Raw genomic sequence first — 19,479 nt, forward strand, 5'->3', positions numbered from 1 at the left:
TACTTAAAAAGTGTCAGGCAAAGAGGATGGAAAAGAATTAAAATACCTAGAGGCTTCCTGCAAGCGGGCTGCCTGTGAACCCTTTGGACAAGAGGCACTGACGTCACTTTTTAAACAAGCCCTCAGACTTCAGTCACGCCATCCATCATTCATTTAATAAACATGAACTGTATTAGGTAACTACCATGTGAGGGAGATGATGCGGATCGATCGGCCTTGGAAGAGCTTAGTAAAGACAGGTTTGTAGACATAACTTTCCCAGCCTTTTCCATGGACTGTAAACCTCAGCAGGACCCTCTCCCTGACCCCGACTCTTCACAAGACCAGCGCTAACCACCAGAAACCGCAGGGGAAAGACGGTCGGAAGACTACCCTTCCCGGCAGCCTCTGCGGCGGGCGGCGGAGGGGCGCGCGCAGGCGCGCAGGCGCGCAGGCCGGCCCCCGCACGCAGGCGCACTGCGCACGCCGGCTGAGCTGGTCTCGCTCCTCGGTGCGAGGTGGCGGAGAGCGAGGCCTGGTGAACACTGCTGAGGCGCGGGTCGGCTCTCCGAGATTGTGCGCGGGAGAGCACCGCGGGCGGGCGAGCGAGCGAGCGCCTCACCCTAGCAGTGGCACCGGGATCGGTTGCCTCGAGCTGGTGAGTGGGGGGGGCCCCCGCGGCTGCGGCCCCTCCCCAGCCGCTGGAAGATCCGGGTAGTCCTCGGCATGAGCCTGGAGAGGCCCCCGGACAAGGGCCGGCGCCGGCAGTGCCTCGAGCTGGAGTGTCTGGGCCCGGACGCTCGCAGTGCGTCCGTGCGTCACGGGCCCGGGTGTCCTAACGGCCGCGCGGCCGACGGAGGGGAAGGTGGGGGCGGGGATCGCTGGTGTGATCGCCATCAGGAACGCCGGTCGAGGCGGGGCGGGGCGGGGTGGAAGCGGCGCTGGGGACTGCGGGGCGCCGAGGCAGCGGGGCGGAGAAGAGGCGAACGCGGATCCTGCGCCGCGGCTCGACCCGGCGCGCGCGGGCGGGGGGCGGGAGTGGGCCGCGCTGAGCGAGCGCTGCTTTTAGGGAGGAAACAGCACGGGTGGCTAGTAAAAATCCTAACCGGGCAAGAAGGGACAGTCTGGGGAATTCACAAGTTAGAGCCGGGACCGGTGTTGAAGGGAGGCGGGGGGTGGGGGGTGGAGACCGTCGGCTGCAGTTTACAGATGTCATAACAACCTGGGCCCGGAGCGGCTGACGGGGGTGTGGTAATTATAGGAATGACAGAACTAAGTCTGCGCTGAGCGTGTGTAAGCAGTGATGCAAAGGAAACAGCAAGTATTAGATTAAGCTCAGAATGGGAGGAGAAAACTGAAGGCTGACTGGAGTCAGGGAGGTCGTCATGAAAGAATGTTTTATGGTAGAATGGAAGTGCTTCTTGTTCCACTTTTAATTGAGAAGTTTTAAAATGATTGATTTCTCAGGCTTCGACTCAGATTCGGTTAACAGTAACAATCAGAATAAACAATCATGAAATACTTCTGAAACTATTTTAAACAATTACTTTTTCATCCTTAAACACGTTTCTTCAAAATCTCAATTAACAGATGAGTAGGTAATTTTCTTCCCTTTTTGTTACTTTAAGGCGTATTCTTTCTTTTTTTTTTTTTTTTAAGGCTTATTCTTGACGGTTTATTTTTCCTTAACTTGTTCTTCCATTTGTAATACTTTTGAGGTTATCTACAAGTTATTCTTCCCTCCGTTTTAAAGATTAAAGAGATTAAAATTTAATTTTTGAAGGAAAAGTTGTATTTTGACTGAAATAATTTATTCTTGGAAGGACTGTTTTACATTCATATATGATTTTAAGGGAATGAGAGAAGGTAAAGAATTAACGTTTATTGAGCGCCTTTTCAAATTATATGCTGAATACTCATAATATTAAAATATTTAATATTTTTAATAACTTGGAAGTAGTTAATTTTTCCAATTTTACAGATGAAAGTATGGAAGGGCAAAGTAATTTGCATAAAGTCATCCAGCTCTTGTTGGAACCAACCTTAGAACACAAAGTCTACTGTTTTAATAATTATTTCTTCTTTCTTTTGATATTTCTTGGTGTGCCTTCTTTATTTAATCCATTCATTCAGCAAATAGTTACGGAGTGATCATTTGCCTGAAACTGGGGATACTGCCATGATTGAGACACGCTGTCTGTGTCCTTATGGAATTTATAGTGTCAGAGGGAAAACTAATACAAATGTTGACTACATGATATCTTATCAGTCATTATAATTGAGCAGAAACTGTAAAAAAGCACTTTACTAAATAATGAAGTTCAACTGGAAACAGACAACATAAGCTTTGAGGAACTTATAGTTCTAGGGAAACAAAATGTACATTTTATAAAAACCCGAAAGGGGGATTGGAGCTGTAGCTCAGTTGTAGACTACTTGCCCTAGCATGTGTGAGGCTCTGGGTTTGACCCTGAGCACCACATAAAAATAAATAAATAGAATAAAGGTATTGTGAAAAAAATTCTTTAAAAAAAATACCAAAAATCCAGAAGGGATGTCTGAGGCCCTGAGGTTTGACCCCTACCCCCTAGGGTGCATGAAGCCCTCAGCCATGAGAATATCTAGACTGAAGTAAATGCATCACCTGAAAGCAGTATATTTGTATATATATATTTTTAAGGTGGTCCTCATGAAAGTTTCTTCACATACCTGTAATTTAACATCGGGCACCTTAACTTTTATCTAGAATTGATACATACCAAAGTGGGTCCTGAAAAAAAATTTTCTTTATTGCCATCCAGGTACTGTTTCTAATTTTTTTTTAAAATTAGTCTCTGTAATGTACAGACATAGGGACAAATTCTTAAGACCCTACTGCTAGGCTTTTATTTTTATTATTTTTTAATACAAATGACTGCCTTTCATTAGGTCATTTTTTGTTTTGTACGTTGTTCTGTTTCTCTTAACACTTGGGTTGTCAGGAGTCTCATAGTGTGTTCAATTTTTGTAATTTTCCTTATTTCATACAAGATAGTCTGAAATTGTGCTAATTTGTTTCCTGGACTTTTTGTTGTCATTCTCCATTGTTCTCAATTGTTTTGTCCTCTTTCCTTTTCCCATACACATGAAAGAGGGATTATATCTTTCGTCTCCAGGGTTTTAGCACAGTTTTTGTTGAATTAACGATAAAGTCTTAAGGATTTTTGATGTCTGTGCTTTTAAGTGTGACAAATTGTTCTTAGAATTGTGTATGAATATTGTACATAAAATCAGTTACGACTTTTGATGGCCATGCAAGTAAAGATAGGTGACCCTAGTGATAAAGATAATCCCATAATACTCTTTAAGATATCTTTATTCTTTGTAGGGATTATGAATTTAACTGTAATAATGGAAGAAAATGTTGGAAATGGTAAGTAGTTTAGTTAGCTGTGTAGGACTGCTTCTCTTTCTTTGCCTCAGTAAACAGGAGGTCGCCCCAGGCCAAATGGAGGCCAGATAGGCCTACATTAGAAAAATTTGAGGTTGTGCATTGAAAAGAGGAGGGATGAAGTCTGATGGAATGCAGTTTGTTTTTAAAGATGTTAGCAATCCTACAAAGCAGTCCTAAGTGAAAAAATGGTTCTGTCCTAGAGTAGACTAATTGGGGCAGTTCTTGAGAGCAGGCAATAATCCAGAATGTGGATAATGGGGTTAATCTCTTTCATATAACAAGAATAATACTGCCCTTCATATACAAAGATAAGTCTGCTTACTCATCATGATTGATTTTCCAGCATGAAGAGGGATATGTGCTGAGTTGTCCATGTGTCTCTATCCTCTGTGACCAGCAAGGCAGGTTGGGGTCAGAATGGGGATTTGTAGCTGGGGAATAGAAAGACTCACAGAAAGTACTAAAATCTGTTAATAGTTCAAGCCCTACATATGGTTTCATTTAATTATCCTTGCAGAACCATTCTGCAGGTGTTTACATAGACAGGATGATTAGGTAACTTGCCCTATTTCAGAATAAGTGTGGAACTGGGATTCAAACAGGGGCTGTTTGTGTTATGTTCATATCAATAATTAAAACTTGATTTTATTAGCAGTTCAGTTTTTCCATCAGAACAAACTAGATGTAGTTTAACATCGTGAGATGATAGTGTAAAGGTCTAATTTACTAACTGAAAGATTTTTCATGATTCCTTGTTTTATCATCAGTTTAAAACGAATTTAAAAATTATAGAATACTGTCTGAAAAGCTGCTGACCTTGTCCCAGCTTCTGCTACCCTTAGCGGTTTCCTCTTATGTTATAAATAACTTTCTTTCTCTCCTCTACTTTCCTCTCCTTCCTTTCCCCCACCTTTCTGCTAGGCATTGAACCCAGGGTCTTGGTCATGCTAGGCACTTTTACGTGCTCCGTCACTGAGCTACCCCCAACCCCTGTTGATATTTATTGATACAGCAATTTTAAACATTATCTGTTGATTTTCTTCTAAGCAAGGTATAGTTATATTCCTTGGTGTTCCATAAATACCTACCTTACCCAAACACACCCAGCCTCTCCCCTCTTCTCAATATAGTTATCACAGGTATTTATTAAGTCAATAATCTATGTTTACAGTATTGTAACTAGGTAAATATTCAAAACCACCCCTCTAGGGTACTATGATATCATTTCCTCTCATGTTTTTCTAGGAGTTAATACTTTTTTTTGCTTCATTTCCTGACAGCTATCCTGGAACCCTTTGACCTCTAATGTAGACTGGACTGCTTAACTTTTGAACTTGTTCCACAGTTGTTTTCCTGGTACTTTTTTCTTTCCATCATTCTTAAAATTCTCTTTTCCTTTCTCCCGTGTCAGATCTTCTGTTCCCATACTTTTTTTTCCTCGATTTATTCATTTCCTTGGCGTAAATCTAGTAGTTTTATGAGACATGGTATGTGGGAAGAACTTTCTGAAATCTTAGTAGAAAAAAAAAATCTTTGTTTTGCCTTCACATTTGATCAATAATTTGTCTGGGTATAAAATTCTAGGTTGAAAATGAGTAGAAATGTCTACTCAAAGTACTCATCTATTCAAAGTTTAGAAATCATTGGTTTTCTTCCATTGTTGCTATTGAACTACAAAGATATTCTGATTCTTTTTCATTGCTATGTGACCTTCTTTGTCTCCCAATCTCAATAAGCTTTTTGGATATTTTTTAACCCTTGAAATCAATGATAATGTGCTTGGGTGTAAGTCTTTTTTCGTGTAAGGGCAGTCAGTGGACCCTTCCAAGCTGAGAATTTATGTTCTTTCACTTTGGGAAATTCTTGTGTTTTGAACTTTAGGCAGAATAGAAGCTTTGGAGTTAATTATGCTCCTCAATTCTTGACAAACTCATTGAATCATATGAGGTTTTTAAAATTTTTTTCTTAAATTTCTGAGCCCTACCTATACCTATAGTAGCATGATTGGTATGTTCTTTGATTATGTATGAATCATTGTGAAATGTTAGTGGCATATGTGTGTACAATTCAAGTATTATTTACTCAACATTGTGGATCTTTGTTTTGTGCATATGTGTATTTGTGTCTAATGTAGAATTCCATAATGCACATCTACCACCTTTTACTTTTCCCTAGTAAATTGATGCCTGAGTTACTTTTCTGCAGTCACATACCCTGTTACTTGTACATCTCTATGGACTTATGGAAAAAGTTCTTGGGTTTAGTCTCAGGAATGTGATTCCTACAGCATAAATGAGACAGTTTATGTGCCTTCCAGTAGTACAGGAGGGTTCTTGTTTGCCCACACCTTTGCCTGTACTTTCTATTCTTTTGTTAGTCTGATGGATATAAAGTATTTTAGTTTATATTTTCTTAATTACTAATGATTTTGAACATTTTTTTTTGATAATTGTTTATTTTGTTCTTTTTTTCTTTTTTGGTATGTTGAATTTCCTTGTGGTGGTTAAATTTGAATTGCCTATCGATTTTAGACTTGGAAATGTCTTCTACGCTTGTTGTCTTCTGTTCACTTTTGTCTTCATTGTCTTTCAATGAGTGGATATTCTTTGATATGTTGTTTCTTTGATAATCTCTTCCTTTTCAACTTTTTGTTCTGTCGTTTTGGGTTTTGTATTATTTGGATTTTGGACTTTTTAGGTGATTTAGATTTTTTTTTTCTTTTCCCTCTTTTCCATCCCTCAGTCTTTTTTGTTTTTGTTTTATTTCTTATTGGTGTATTATCATCCCTTAAGTCTTTCTGTTGTTTCCCAAGAGATTTCCTCAGTGTTGTTTTTCAGTCCTTCTGTTGAATTTTTAATTTCTATCTGTATTTTAAATTTATTTGCGTTCATTCTTATGTTATATCTAGTTTCATAGATAAATGCTATAATCTGTTTGTGAATGTTAATGATTGTTTTATTTATTTATTTTTTCTTCCCTTCATTGCTGTTTCTTCTGAGTTTCTGTACTTCCATTGCTGTCTTTTTTCTCTGTAGAGGCTTTGTATACATACTTTATTAATTCCTCCTAAGCAGTTTTAAAAAGCTTGAGGAGTAAGAACTCTTCCCGCTGATTAGAGGCATAATTGTACATTGTGAAAATAATACTTTCCCAGATGTCTGGTAATCTTATGGTTGTGCCAAAAACTGAATTATAAGCTCTACAGGTGTGGCTTGTTGAAGGGTGAACATGGTAACTGGTGACTGTTTTCAGGGCAGGGACAAGGGTACATCTGTATGTCTTTTTTCTTGGACTGATCAGTTTTCCTGAGAAAGAGCCTTTAGTCTCTTGCCTGGAAGATCACACTTGGCTGCTATGTTTTGAAAACCCTTTAGAAAGGGAGCTGGAATTTTTTTTTTTTTGGTAGCAAGGATTGAACCTAGAGTCATTTTACTACTGAGCCATATACCCAGCCCCTTTTATTGTTTTATAAGTTGCTTAGGGACTCACTAAGTTGTTGAGGCTAGCTTTGAACTCTCAATCCTCCTGCCTCAGCCTCCTGCCTGGCCAAGGAACCGGAGTTCATAATTGTTAATTGTGTTCATATAATCCTGTTTTCAATATGGTACCTTACTAAGTATGGGTGTATGTATGTATTAGTTTATTAATTTGGGGGAATTGAGGATTGAACCCAGGGCTTCATGCATGCCAGGCCAGCACGTACCACTGAGCATCCCCAACCTGCTTAGAGCACCATTTTAAAGTCTCCTTTTCAGTTTCTTCACAGTAATTTTCTCAGCAATTACAGGGGTTAGGGAAGAGTGATTGTCTGGCTATGAGGAATATGGGAGGAAATCTGGGTGTGTGATGGCTACTTTGTAGATTTTCAACTGACTTTAGTTTTCAACCCCAGTCCTCACTTTACCTTCAGAGATACCTGGGGGATCTTCTGTGTGTAGAGCCACCTGACTGGTGGGTGGTGTGAATCCATTTATTTCTTAATGACTCTCCCTTTGCAGGTGTTTTATTTTCAGAGTTTTCCACTTTGCTAGTGAAATGTCACTTGACCTTTAGTTTTATAGCTAAGTATGCTTTCATGTTATTCCTCTTCACCTTATGAAGTATAATTCTCCATTGTGAAGATGGAGAAGTCTAGTTTTTCCCCTACATCATTGTGCTGAGAAATCAATCTTAATACAGGGCTTCAAGGCTGAATTTTACCTCTAAACCTCCTTTTTATTTCACTTTCATAAAAAGAAGCAAGTAAATTGTTAGTTTTCATGTTAACATTTCTTTCCTTTTTAGATTTAAAAAAAATTTTGAAATAACTTCAAACTTACAAAAAAGTTACCAGAAATGTGCAAGGTCTCCTCTGTATACATCTACATTCCCCAGTTGTTCATTTTGCCTTTATAATTTATTCTCTCCATATATATTTGTGTGTTCCCAACATTGCCTTTCCTTAATCGGTTGCCCTTCCAGCTCCTCATTGATTACAGACTTAAAGTCGAATTGGTTTTTGGTTTATTAAGTTTTATTCAATTCTTACCCTGTCACTATAGACTTTCCTTCCTTTGGAAGGAAAAGTTTTCTTGAATTTGGATCATCATTGCAACACTGCTGTTATGTTATATTGTGTCATTTCAGAGCCCAAACACTGCCTGCTTTACCAGTATTTCCTGTATATTATTTCTGAACACCTTTAAGTATAATATCATTGGAATTATTCACAAATTCTCATCTGTAGTATACTTTAACCTTTTAGGCCGATAAAACTCAATCTGACAAAATACTACTGGGTGGATATATTAGTCTATTCGGGCTGCCATAACAAAATACCACAGACTGGGTGGCTTAAACAACACAAATTCATTTTCTCAGTTTTGAAGACTAGAAGCAAAGGTCATGTTCCAGCAGGGTTGATGTTCAATGTTTGGTGAGGCTTCTGCTGGCTTGGAGCTACCTGCATTTTTAATGTCTCCTCACACAGACTTAGTGTCTTATAAGTCTCTGGTGTCTCATTTTCTTTCTCTAAGGACATTAGTCCTACCAATTTAGGCCTCATCCTTATGACCTCACTTAACTTTACCTCTGTAAATGTCTGTATTCAAATGTAGAAACATTGGGGGTTAAGACTTAAACATAAAAATTTTGAAGGGATGTTATTCAGTCTATAGCAATAGAGCACTGGTTTGTTTAGTTTATTTATTTTGGTACTGGGGATTGAACCCATGGGTTCTTAAGCACCAAGCCACATCCCCAGCCCTTTATTTATTTATTTTTTTATATTTTGAGACAGGGTCTTACTAAGTTACTTAGGGCATTGCTATTACTGAGACTGAATTTGAACTTAATCTTCCTGCTTCAGCCTCCAGAGCTGCTGGGAGTATAGGTGTGCACCACCATGCTTAGTGATCACTGGGTTTATACAAGAGACCTAAGTGCATATCCTAACTGTCTTGTATTAAGTATTTAACCCTGGTCAAGTCACTTAACCTCTGAGCTTTCTGATTCCTTCCCTATAAAAGGTAGTGATAATAATAGTTCTTGCCCTATTGGTTTGTTGAGAGATCCAAGTAAAATAGAAGATATGACAGCACAACCCAGACCACTATCAAAATCATTTTAAAAGTAATTGTTCCAGGGGATTTGGGTGTAGCCCAGTGGTAAAATAGTCTGCCATGTATGAGGCCTGGATTTGATTCCCCGCACCACAAAAATATAAAATAATTGTTCCTACAACTTTCAGCTTAACAATGAACTTTCTTCTGACCCAGTCAGTAAGTAAAACTGAGGGAAACTATCATATAAAGCCTCTCTAAATGGTGCTGGGGCATATAGAAGTGAAAAATGAGGGGAAAAAGCAAAAATGGGCAGAAATGAAGGGATAGATAATTCAATAATAAGAGTGGGGAGACTTTAATACCCTACTTTCTGTAATCAGAATAACTAGGCATAAGGTCAGTAAGGAAACAACACCATAAATGAAGGATAGTAGTTTATTATCTATGGATGGTTCATTCTAAGACTATCAGTGGGGTTTGAAACCACAGATATACTGAACCCTGTACACAAGCTACAACAGATGGTATGACAGCTGAAATGGCAACTAAGTGAATAAGGGTTAGGTAGTGTACATAGCATTGGTAAATTAGTTGAACAAAGGGTTATTCACCTTCCTGGCAAAATGGTAGGATGATGAGAGATTACATCAGTAATTAGAATGATGTGAAGTTTAAAACTTATGAATTGTTTATGTCTAGAATTTTTCTATTTAATAATTTTGGACTATGATTGGTCACAGGTAACTGAATACTGAAAGCAAAACTGCTGCACATAAGGGGTGGACTATTTATTCAAATCAGATATGAAGGAGGGCATATTATAGTGACCTTAAAAAATACAAGAATTATGAAGAAATACTTGAATAGTTTTATCCTGATAAGTTAAATGACTTAGACATTTTTTTTTCAAAGTATAAATATTACCAAAACTATCTCAGTAAGGAATAGACTATCTGAATAGACCTATAAGATATGAAGGTGTCACAAGACTACCCACAAAGAAAAGTCTAGGCCCATCTGACTTTACTGTTGGATTCTACCAAACACTTAGAAAAGAATTAGTACTAATTCTTCGTAAAGTCTTCCAAAAAGTAGAACATGGAAGAACACCTCCCAATTCATTTTATGAAGCTTGTTTGTATTACTTTGATGCTAAAGCCAGACAAAGGCATTACAAGAAAACTAGAGACCAGTATTACAAACATGAACATAAAAGTCTGTGTTGGAATACTGGCAAACTGAATTCAACAGTATATAAACAGATTTATATTTCATGACCAAGTGGTATGTATCCTAGAAATATTAGATTGAGTTTTAAGTCCAAAAATCAATTAATGTATCAATAAAATAAAAAATTATACTGTCATCTCAGTAGACACTGGAAAAGCATTTGACAAAATCCATCACGTTTTTATGATAAAAACACTCAACTAGGAATAGAAGGGAACTTCTCAACGTGATAAAGGACATCATACTTAATTGCTGGTTACTTTGCCTATAATAATCTGGAATAAGAAAAAGATGTCTGCTCTCTCCACATCTATTTGATTTTGTACTTAGGTTTCTAGTCAGAGAAGTTAAGAAAAAGGAAAGAAAGATATCAAGATCAGAAAGGAAGAAGTAAAGCTCTCTTACACATGACATGATCTTGTATATCCACTAAAAAGTGTTAGCATGAATAATACAAGTTCTGCAAGATTGTAGTATATAAGACTAATATGTAAAAATTAGTTGTATTCTATAGACTTGTGATGTATAGTCTGAAAATGAAATAAAATTCCATTTACCATCGCATAAAAATGAAATACTGAATTTAACAGAGGAAGTGTAAAATTTGTATTCTGAAAGGAGTTAAAAGTGATCTGAGTAGAAAAGTATCCTATCTTAATGAGTTGGAAGATTTAACTTTCCTAAAGTGCCAATATTCCCCAAATTGATTTACAGATTCAGTGCAGTCTCTAGCAGAATCCCAGCTGACCTCTTTGTAGAAATTGAGAAACTGATTTCTAAAATTCATGTGGAATTTAAGGAATACATAATAGCTGAAACAATTTTGAAAAAGAACTTCAGTAGGAAGAGTCACACTTCCTCATTCCAAAATTTACTGTTAGACAGTAGTAATCAAGACTGTGGAATTGGCAGGATTAAACATATTAACACATATTGGTCAATGGCATAGAATTGAGAGTCAAGAAATTAAACTATGTGTACATCATACGGTCCACTGGTTGTCAACAAGAGTGCCATCATGGTCTGTTTGAGCAGTTTTAATAAAATACCAGAGACCATATGACTCATAAGCAACAGAAATTTATTTCTCACAGTCTAGAGGCTGGGAAGTCCAAGATCAAGGTGCTGGGAACGTCTGTATTTGGTGAGAGCCTGCTTTCTGTTTCATAGATGGCTGATATTTTCACATAACAGAAGGGGCAAGCACACACTCTGGGATCCCTTTTACAGGGGCAGTAATCCCTTGCATGGGGGCTCTGCCATCATGGCCAAATCATATTGGCCCCACCTTCCAACACCATCACAATGGTAGTTAGGATTTCACATACAAAATTTGGAGGCATGCAAACATCTGATGTATAGCAGGTGCCAAGACCATTCAATGGAGAAAGAACAGTTTTCACCAAATACTGTTGGAACACTCCATAGCCACTTATAAAAAACAAGAAGTTTGACTCTTTATCTCTCTCTCACCATATAAAAATGTAACTCCAAATGGATCACAGACCTAAATGTAAAAGGTAATCTATATAAAACTCTTAGAAGGAAACATAAGTAAGGTCCAGGATTCTTAATAATATATGGCACTAAAAGCATGGACAAGAAAAGAAAAAGTAGATTAATTTGAACTTCAAAATTAAAAGCTTTTGTGCTTGGAATGATAACTGTTAGGAAAGTGGGAAGATTACCTATACAATGGTAGCGCATTTATAAATTATAGTTGATAACGAGAGTTATCTAGAATGTATAAAGAACTCTTGCAACTCAATGGTAAAAAGCAAACCAATATAAAAAGGGTCAAAAGAATTTGAATAAACTATATTTGGAGATACTACAGTTAGCAAATAATTAGTTTGAAAAGATGCTGTACTTCCGTTAGTCTTAAGGGTATTGCAACCAAAACCACAATGAAACATTGCTTCATATTCACTGGAATGGTTAGGTTAAAATCTAACCCTAATGTTGCTGATGGGAATATAAAATGGTAAAACCACTTTGGAGAAACGGTTGAATGGTTCCTCAGGTGATAAACATACTACATAACTCAGCATTTCCATTCTTAGGTGTGTATGTGTGACAAATAAAAATTTGTATATGAAAAAATTCATCTATAAGCATTTATAGAAACACCATTCATAATAGACAAAATGTAGAAATAGCTCATATGTTCATCAGTTGGTGAAGGAATAAATGTAATTGGGTATATACATTAAGTGCAATGTTTTTCACCCATAGAAAGTACTGAAGTACTGACATGAGACTTGAAAACATGTTAATTGAAAGAAGCCAGTCACGAAATATTGCATATTATATGATTGTGTTCACATGAAATATCCAGAATAGGAATGATAGTTAAATGATATAGCGCTTTTTTTAAGTTGATGAAAATGCTTTAAAATCCACTCTAGTGATGGTTGCACATAGCTGTGAATACAGTAAAAAAGAACTGATGAATTGTATATTTTAATAAAACTTAAAAAATAATCAAATCATTTCTGGTGTCGCTTTGGGGTGAGTTTGGGCACGTATATGTTTAAGACTGGGCTTGCATAACAGTAAGCTCAACTGTTCTCTCTCCACCCTTGTAGAAATCATGAGCACCCCAGGAAAAGAGAACTTTCGTCTGAAAAGTTACAAGAACAAATCTCTGAATCCTGATGAGATGCGCAGGAGGAGGGAGGAAGAAGGACTACAGTTACGAAAGCAGAAAAGAGAAGAGCAGGTAAGTCCTTTGTTTATTTCTTTTAAAGAACTTAATGTTCTATTTAAGATGAAAATATCATTTTCATTTTTATTTTGACAGTGTTTAACTTATGTTTCCTTTCCTTTCTATAAAATCAACACTCTCTGAGGATAGGGAAGAGAATGTACTGAAAAATGGAGTTCAAACTGGGTCAGTCTGTCAGGTTCCCATTTTTCTCAGTATAAACACTACTGAATATTTTGGTCTATTTGTTTTTAGTATATTTTGTTTTTCTTAAGTTGCAGCTTCCTTCATAATTCTCAAATGACCAAAACATTGCTTTTTGTTATAAACTTTAATTTGAAAATTTATAAACATAGTACAACTGTGAGAGATAATAAACCTCATAAACCCATCCTTTGGATTCAGTAATTGTTACCAGTTTGCCATACCTGCTTCCTTTCTGTTTACCTTTACATTTTTTAAGTATCTAATATTTTAAAGTAAAATTTTAGGGAATATATATTTTTATTCTTGAATGATTTATGTATTATTTATAAAGACATTTACAACATTGATTTTTTTTTTTTTTTTAAATCATTTTTAACCTGAGAACATCTGTAAGAGTACTTGGGACTTAACCTCACTGTACCTCCCTTTAAAAATGCTTACAACAAATGGTCCATCACTTTTGACAGAGACATTTAAAGGCAAAAAGTGTAGGTGACTGTTTTTTTTCTTTTGCTACAGAGAGACTTTTGAGTCTTAAAGGACCTTTTGACCCCCACATTATAAAAACTTCAGAACCGTTCATACCTGAAAAATAAGATAATCTGTCATAAATGTTTTGCAGTTATAGTGAAATACTCAATACATACTCTTTGAGAAGCACTGTACTAGATAACTTAGGTGAAGTCCAACAGTATGTTACAGTCTCAGTGTTTTATTAGGGTTGTAGATGTTTGAATCAAGCACTTTATCATTGCCATTATTATTATTGATAAGAGTAGTCTGTAATATTACAAAAGACTATATTGAGTATAGTGAGTAAATATATGAATTCTCAACTTTATAATCTTTGACTGTAACTGCTTATTCACAAAAGGGTTTCTTTTGATTTCTTGTTGCCTCTGTGCATCTGTCTTATTGATGGTGGATTCTTTATCCTTTTGTTTGGATTAATTAATTAGATTCTATTTTTGTGGTAAAGTTCCTTTGAAATCACAAACATATTGTTATATACTTATATTTACCTATATAAATGTGACTATACGCATATATACAGGTAACACAGGTATTAATCTGAATATAATCATCATGTCTAGGGATTTTATTTAGCATAAAGCCGTTTGAAGATGTGGTAGTGGTACTGTCATTTACACAGTGTTCATTTTATTTTGTTTCTTCTTGGCAATTATAGTTCATGTGATTAAATTCTATTATAAAATTTACATAAAAAATGTAATATTAATTGCCTGAAGGTAGATTCTCAAAGTACTTAGGATATCAAGTAGCAAGTATGACCCCCACACACCTGACTAAAACAATTTTTTTATTGGAAGTTTACCATATTCGTTATATGAGATCTGAAATTGTACTAGGGCTTTTATTAGTTTCTAGAGTACTGTTCTTTAAAATTTTAATTTTGTCATTTCATATATGCCAACTTATATGGGAAGAACTAGTAAGAATAAATAGTACCACAACAGTATTTACTTCATGCCTAATTTCTAAAATAGTAAACATCAGGAAAATACGAATTCATTCAGGGACTGTTTATCTTTGCAAGTTGCTTTGTCATCTATCTGGAAAAGTAACTGGCCTATACCAACTGAGCAGTTAGATTTGAGGGTAATATAGGTATGGATGCTGCCAAGTACACAAAAGATATCTAGCTTTTAGGGCTATCCTTTCAAGTATACAAGTACTTAATATTTGTTATCGAGCAGAACTATATAAATGATCTCTGTCCAGTTGGCAGTGACAGACCAAACTAAAGTTTATTTTTGGTAGAGCAGTTTACTGTTTATTAATACCTTTCTGATGGAGTGTGTACTTTCTTTCTCTCTCTCTCTCTCTTTCTCTCTTTTTTCCTGCAGTGTTAGGGATGGAACCAGGGGTGCTTTACCACTGAACCCTTTTTAATTTTAATTTTGAAACAGTGTCTTATTTGGTTGCCCAGGCTGGTCTAAACTTGGCGTTCCTTTTGCCTTATTCAGCCTCTTGAGTAACTGGGATTACAGCTACCATATCCTACTAGTACTTGTAATTCTTCATGTACAGAAAGAATGCTCTGTGTGTACTAATAAAATATTTTGAGCTATGTAGACTTGCTAAATCAGTGTCACTAGGTAACACAATGTTGCTAAAAACCATAGTGATGAAGAATGGAGGCTTTCTTGATATTGTGAGTTAGAAGAAATATCTTCTGGAATAACCAAGATGATAAACTGTGAATTGCCACTGTTTCCCATGAATTATTTGACTGACAAGACCAGGCAATCATCTGTAGTCTATAAATAAGTCTATACAAATCATGATTGTTTTGACAGTTGTTTTTTTCTTTTCAAAACCCCATTTTTACTTGTAATACTTTGTGTACAAAGTTGAAAAAGCCCGTAATGCTAAAATACTTGAAATAATTTTCCTGGTTTCATTCTGAAGTAAGCCACTTTCAACTTTCTTCAATGTTCAATGTGGCTTCTGTTAAATTTCTAAGGAATATGTGTATATTACTGTATAACTTTATCAATTTAAAGTATTATCTGTTGATGTTCTTTTGTGGTAGGTGAAATTCTTATATAACTATTTCCATTTACCCTTCATCATAGTACAGTTGTATTTCATTATGTATGTGTTTCTCACAGCTGAGTAATATACTGTGGTTACATTTTCTTTTTTTGCTTTGTTTTTCTTGGAGTTGTTCCCTTCATCTCTTTATTAAACTTTTTTTGGCTTTCTTCAAATTTCTGACTAAATTTTTCAGTTCTGAGTCTTTCCAGAGCTTTGTATGGTTTATGGATGTATTTCTCAATAGTAATCTCTCCACAGACTGCTTAGGTTTGATCATCCATTATACTTACTGATATCTTTTCTCAGTCTGCCTTTTATTGTCACAGATATGGTTAGGGGTTACACATGTCTTCTAATTTCAATAAGTAAGAGAGTACTTTTTGGGTTTTGTCCCCGTTATCATTGCAGGGTGGTATTTATGAGAGTAAGGGGATAGAAAGATCTTTTATTTTTAATTTGTATATCTCATCTGGAAATACAGATTGGTTTATTTTTGTTTACTGCTGGTGTGAAAATTTTATTGACTTTGAAAAGTTTTAGGATCTATTTTAATTCTTCTGTTGTAAGTAATAGAGGTGTACAGTTTCAGAATAGTGCACTGGATTAATTTTAGTAATTATGAAGTACGAATGATAATAGTTAACTATAGAGTGTTTGTTCTATATCCTTTCAGGTACTGTTCTAATCACTTTATAAATTATCACTCTTAATTCTCTAAACCAAACTTCGAGGTCATTTATTGTTTCCTTTATGATAATGTATGTTCACATTAAGATTGTGAGCCACTAATGAAAAATTTAGATTTCATTGGATGAAATTCAATCCAGGTGATTTTCTTTAGATAATCTGTGATCCTGGGCAAGATATAATATTTTCATAAAAAAATTGAAAAGTGAAGGGTATAAATTCATGACATTCCCTGTCTTTTATCTGAGATTTGCCCTTGTGGTTGTAGCAGTTTTGTGGAAATGATCTTGGCTATAAAGAATAAGAGCCTCTGTCACTTGAAGGAACCTTTGAAATCCTCTAGACCAGTAAAGTCCAAATTGTATTCTGTGGAACTTTGAGATTCTTGGTGTGTCTCCTCCTGGTTCTGTTTCTCTGTGAGAAATTTGAAAGTGATTGAGCTGAATGTCTATAATGGTAGCTGTTAGCCACAGGTGGCTATTGAACATTTAATATATGGCTGGTTCAGATTGAGGTGTGTCATATAAGTATAAAATTTACATTGAGTTTTGAAGTATAATAGGAAAAAAATATGAAGTTTCTTTTCTAAATTGACAACATATTGAAATAATATTCTGGGCATGTGGGTTAAATATGTATTAACAAATTTTTTTTAATGTGGCAACTAGAAGTTTCTAGAATTTCATTCGTGGCTTTCATATATCTTTTTTTTTCAGTTTTTATTTTTTGATTCATTGTACACAAATGGGGTACAACTTTTCATTTCTCTGGTTGTACACAAAGTAGAGTCACCACCGTTTGTGTAATCATACATGTACATAGGGTAATTATGTTTGTGTCATTCCATTTTCTTTCCTTCCCTTGCACCCTACCCACCTCTCATTTCCTTCTACACAATCCATCCTTCCTCCATTCTTCCTTTACCCCCCCCCCACTCAACCTCCCTGTTATGTATCATTATTCACTTATCAGAGAAAATATTTGGCCTTTGGTTTTTTGGGATTGGCTTATTTCACTTAGCCTGATCTTCTCCAGCTCCATCCATTTTCCTGCAAGTGCCATAATTTTACTCTTCTTTACGACTGAATAATATTCCATTGTCTATGTATACCACAGTTTCTTTATCCATTCATCTGTTGAAGGGCATCTAGGTTGGTTCTACAATCTATCTATTGTGAATAGCTATAAACATTGATGTGGCTGTGTCACTGTAGTGTGCTGATTTTAAGTCCTTTGGGTATAGGCCAAGGAGTGGGATAGCTGGGTCAAAATGGTGGTTCCATTCCAAGTTTTCTAAGGAATCTCCATACTGTTTTCCAGAGTGGCTGCACCAATTTGCAGCCCCACCAGCAATGTATGAGTGTACCTTTTCCCCCATATCCTTGCCAACACCTATTGTTGCTTGTATTCTTGATAAAGGCCATTCTGATTGGGGTGAAATGAAATCTTAGTTTTGATTTTCATTTCTCTAATTACTAGAGATGTTGAGCATTTTTCCATATATCTGTTGATTGCTTATAAACCTTCTGTGAAGTGCCTGCTCAGCTCCCTAGCCCATTTATTGATTGGGTTATTTGTATTCTTAATGTAAAGTTTTTTGAGTTCTTTATAAATTCTGGAGATTAGTGCTCTCTCTGAAGTGCATGTGGTAAAGATTTTCTCCCACTCTGTAGACTCTCTCTTCACATTGTTGATTGTTTCCTTTGTTGAGAAATAGCTTTTTAATTTGAATCTATTCCATTTATTGATTCCTGCTTTTATTTCTTGTGCTTTGGGAGTCTTGTTAAGGAAGCATGGACCTAACCCAACATGATGAAGATTTGGGCCTACGTTTTCTTCTATTTGGTGCAGGGTCTCTGGTGAACAGATGTAGATCATCTGCTATATAATAGAACTATGAGTGTTTTGCCTAAGATTATGTAGTAGATTAGTGGAACCAAAAGCCTCTTGCATCTGGATTAATGCTCTTTCCACAGGATCATGTAGCATTAGGTTGATCTGATAAAAGTTGTTTAGTGACTCTCTATGGCACACATCTTGTGTTCCTTTGCAAGGCAGGATTAGAAAGAAAGCATAGTTAAAATTCATGGTCAGAAAATCGGAGTACTTAGCTCACTACTTGTGACCTACTAAATATTAAGTGAAATCAGTCATATTTTTTAGAGACGAGTAGTACGTCTCTGATTCTGTATGACCCCAATTTCTCTTACACAATTCTTTCATTAGTAATGATTTTCACATTTATTCATGATGCTGGGAACTTTTCACTTGAACAGTTGATTAACTTGCATTTTCCCTCCAGTATCTTATTGCTTTATGAATTAATTGTCTTTGCAAATTAAATATGCCATACACTTCAGTCTTTTTTTGTGCTTGTTTTTGTTTTATTTTGTGGTGTTAGGGATTAAACTCAGGGCTTCTCAGTGGTAGGCAAGCATTCTGCTGGTGAGCTGCATTCCCCATCCCTTAACCTCATTTTTAACTTTCATCAAACCAGTTTTTGTTGTGCTTCTTTTAGGTAGTAGTAGTAACTGCATGTTGATCAGCTTTTCCATTGTCCCACCTACTATTTAATCAATTGCTACTACAATTTCTATCACTGCATTAGTATCATTTAAGGTATCTTGAAAGTGGTTGTATTTTAAAAACATTATATTTTCTGTAGATAGGCTTTTTCCCCAGCAGTTTTGAATGCTGTTGACTCAGCTTTGCTATTCCAAGTCAGTCAGTTATCAAACCAGCAGTTTTTCATGACCGGTAGTAATTAAAGATCACTAATAGCATCTTGCCATGTCATATTATACCAAAGACACTGCCTATAGATATAAACTTTTGTAATGTCAACAGATAAAATTTTTGGTGATTAAGTATGATCTTGGAATCATGTATTTTAATTAATTGTAAACTACTTAAAAATGAGGGGAGAAATTCATACAAATAATTTAAAAAAGGAAGGAAACAAATGATCTTAACTACATGTCATGCTTATGGCAAAACCACATAGAGAAACTTTTTTTTTTTTTTTTTCTTTCTCTTTTTTGGTACCATGGGTTGAGCCTAGGACCTGCTAAAGACTGAGCCACATCCCCAACCCTTTTATTTTTTATTTTGAGATAGGACCTCATTCAGTT

At 36.1% G+C, this 19,479-nt stretch overlaps 1 protein-coding gene across 1 annotated transcript in view; it reads left to right on the forward strand.

Moving 5' to 3' along the window:
- The first annotated feature begins 452 nt into the window (after positions 1 to 452).
- Positions 453 to 19,479, forward strand: part of Kpna1 (karyopherin subunit alpha 1) — a 59,213-nt gene continuing 40,186 nt past the window's right edge. Inside the window, exons 1-2 of the mRNA XM_047563752.1 lie at positions 453 to 637; positions 12,774 to 12,907. Coding sequence (XP_047419708.1) covers positions 12,779 to 12,907 — 129 coding nt within the window. The 5' untranslated portion in view covers positions 453 to 637; positions 12,774 to 12,778. The remainder of the gene's footprint in view (positions 638 to 12,773; positions 12,908 to 19,479) is intronic.

This window comes from Sciurus carolinensis, chromosome 9 (assembly GCF_902686445.1).
Source record: "Sciurus carolinensis chromosome 9, mSciCar1.2, whole genome shotgun sequence".
Lineage (NCBI taxonomy): Eukaryota > Metazoa > Chordata > Mammalia > Rodentia > Sciuridae > Sciurus > Sciurus carolinensis.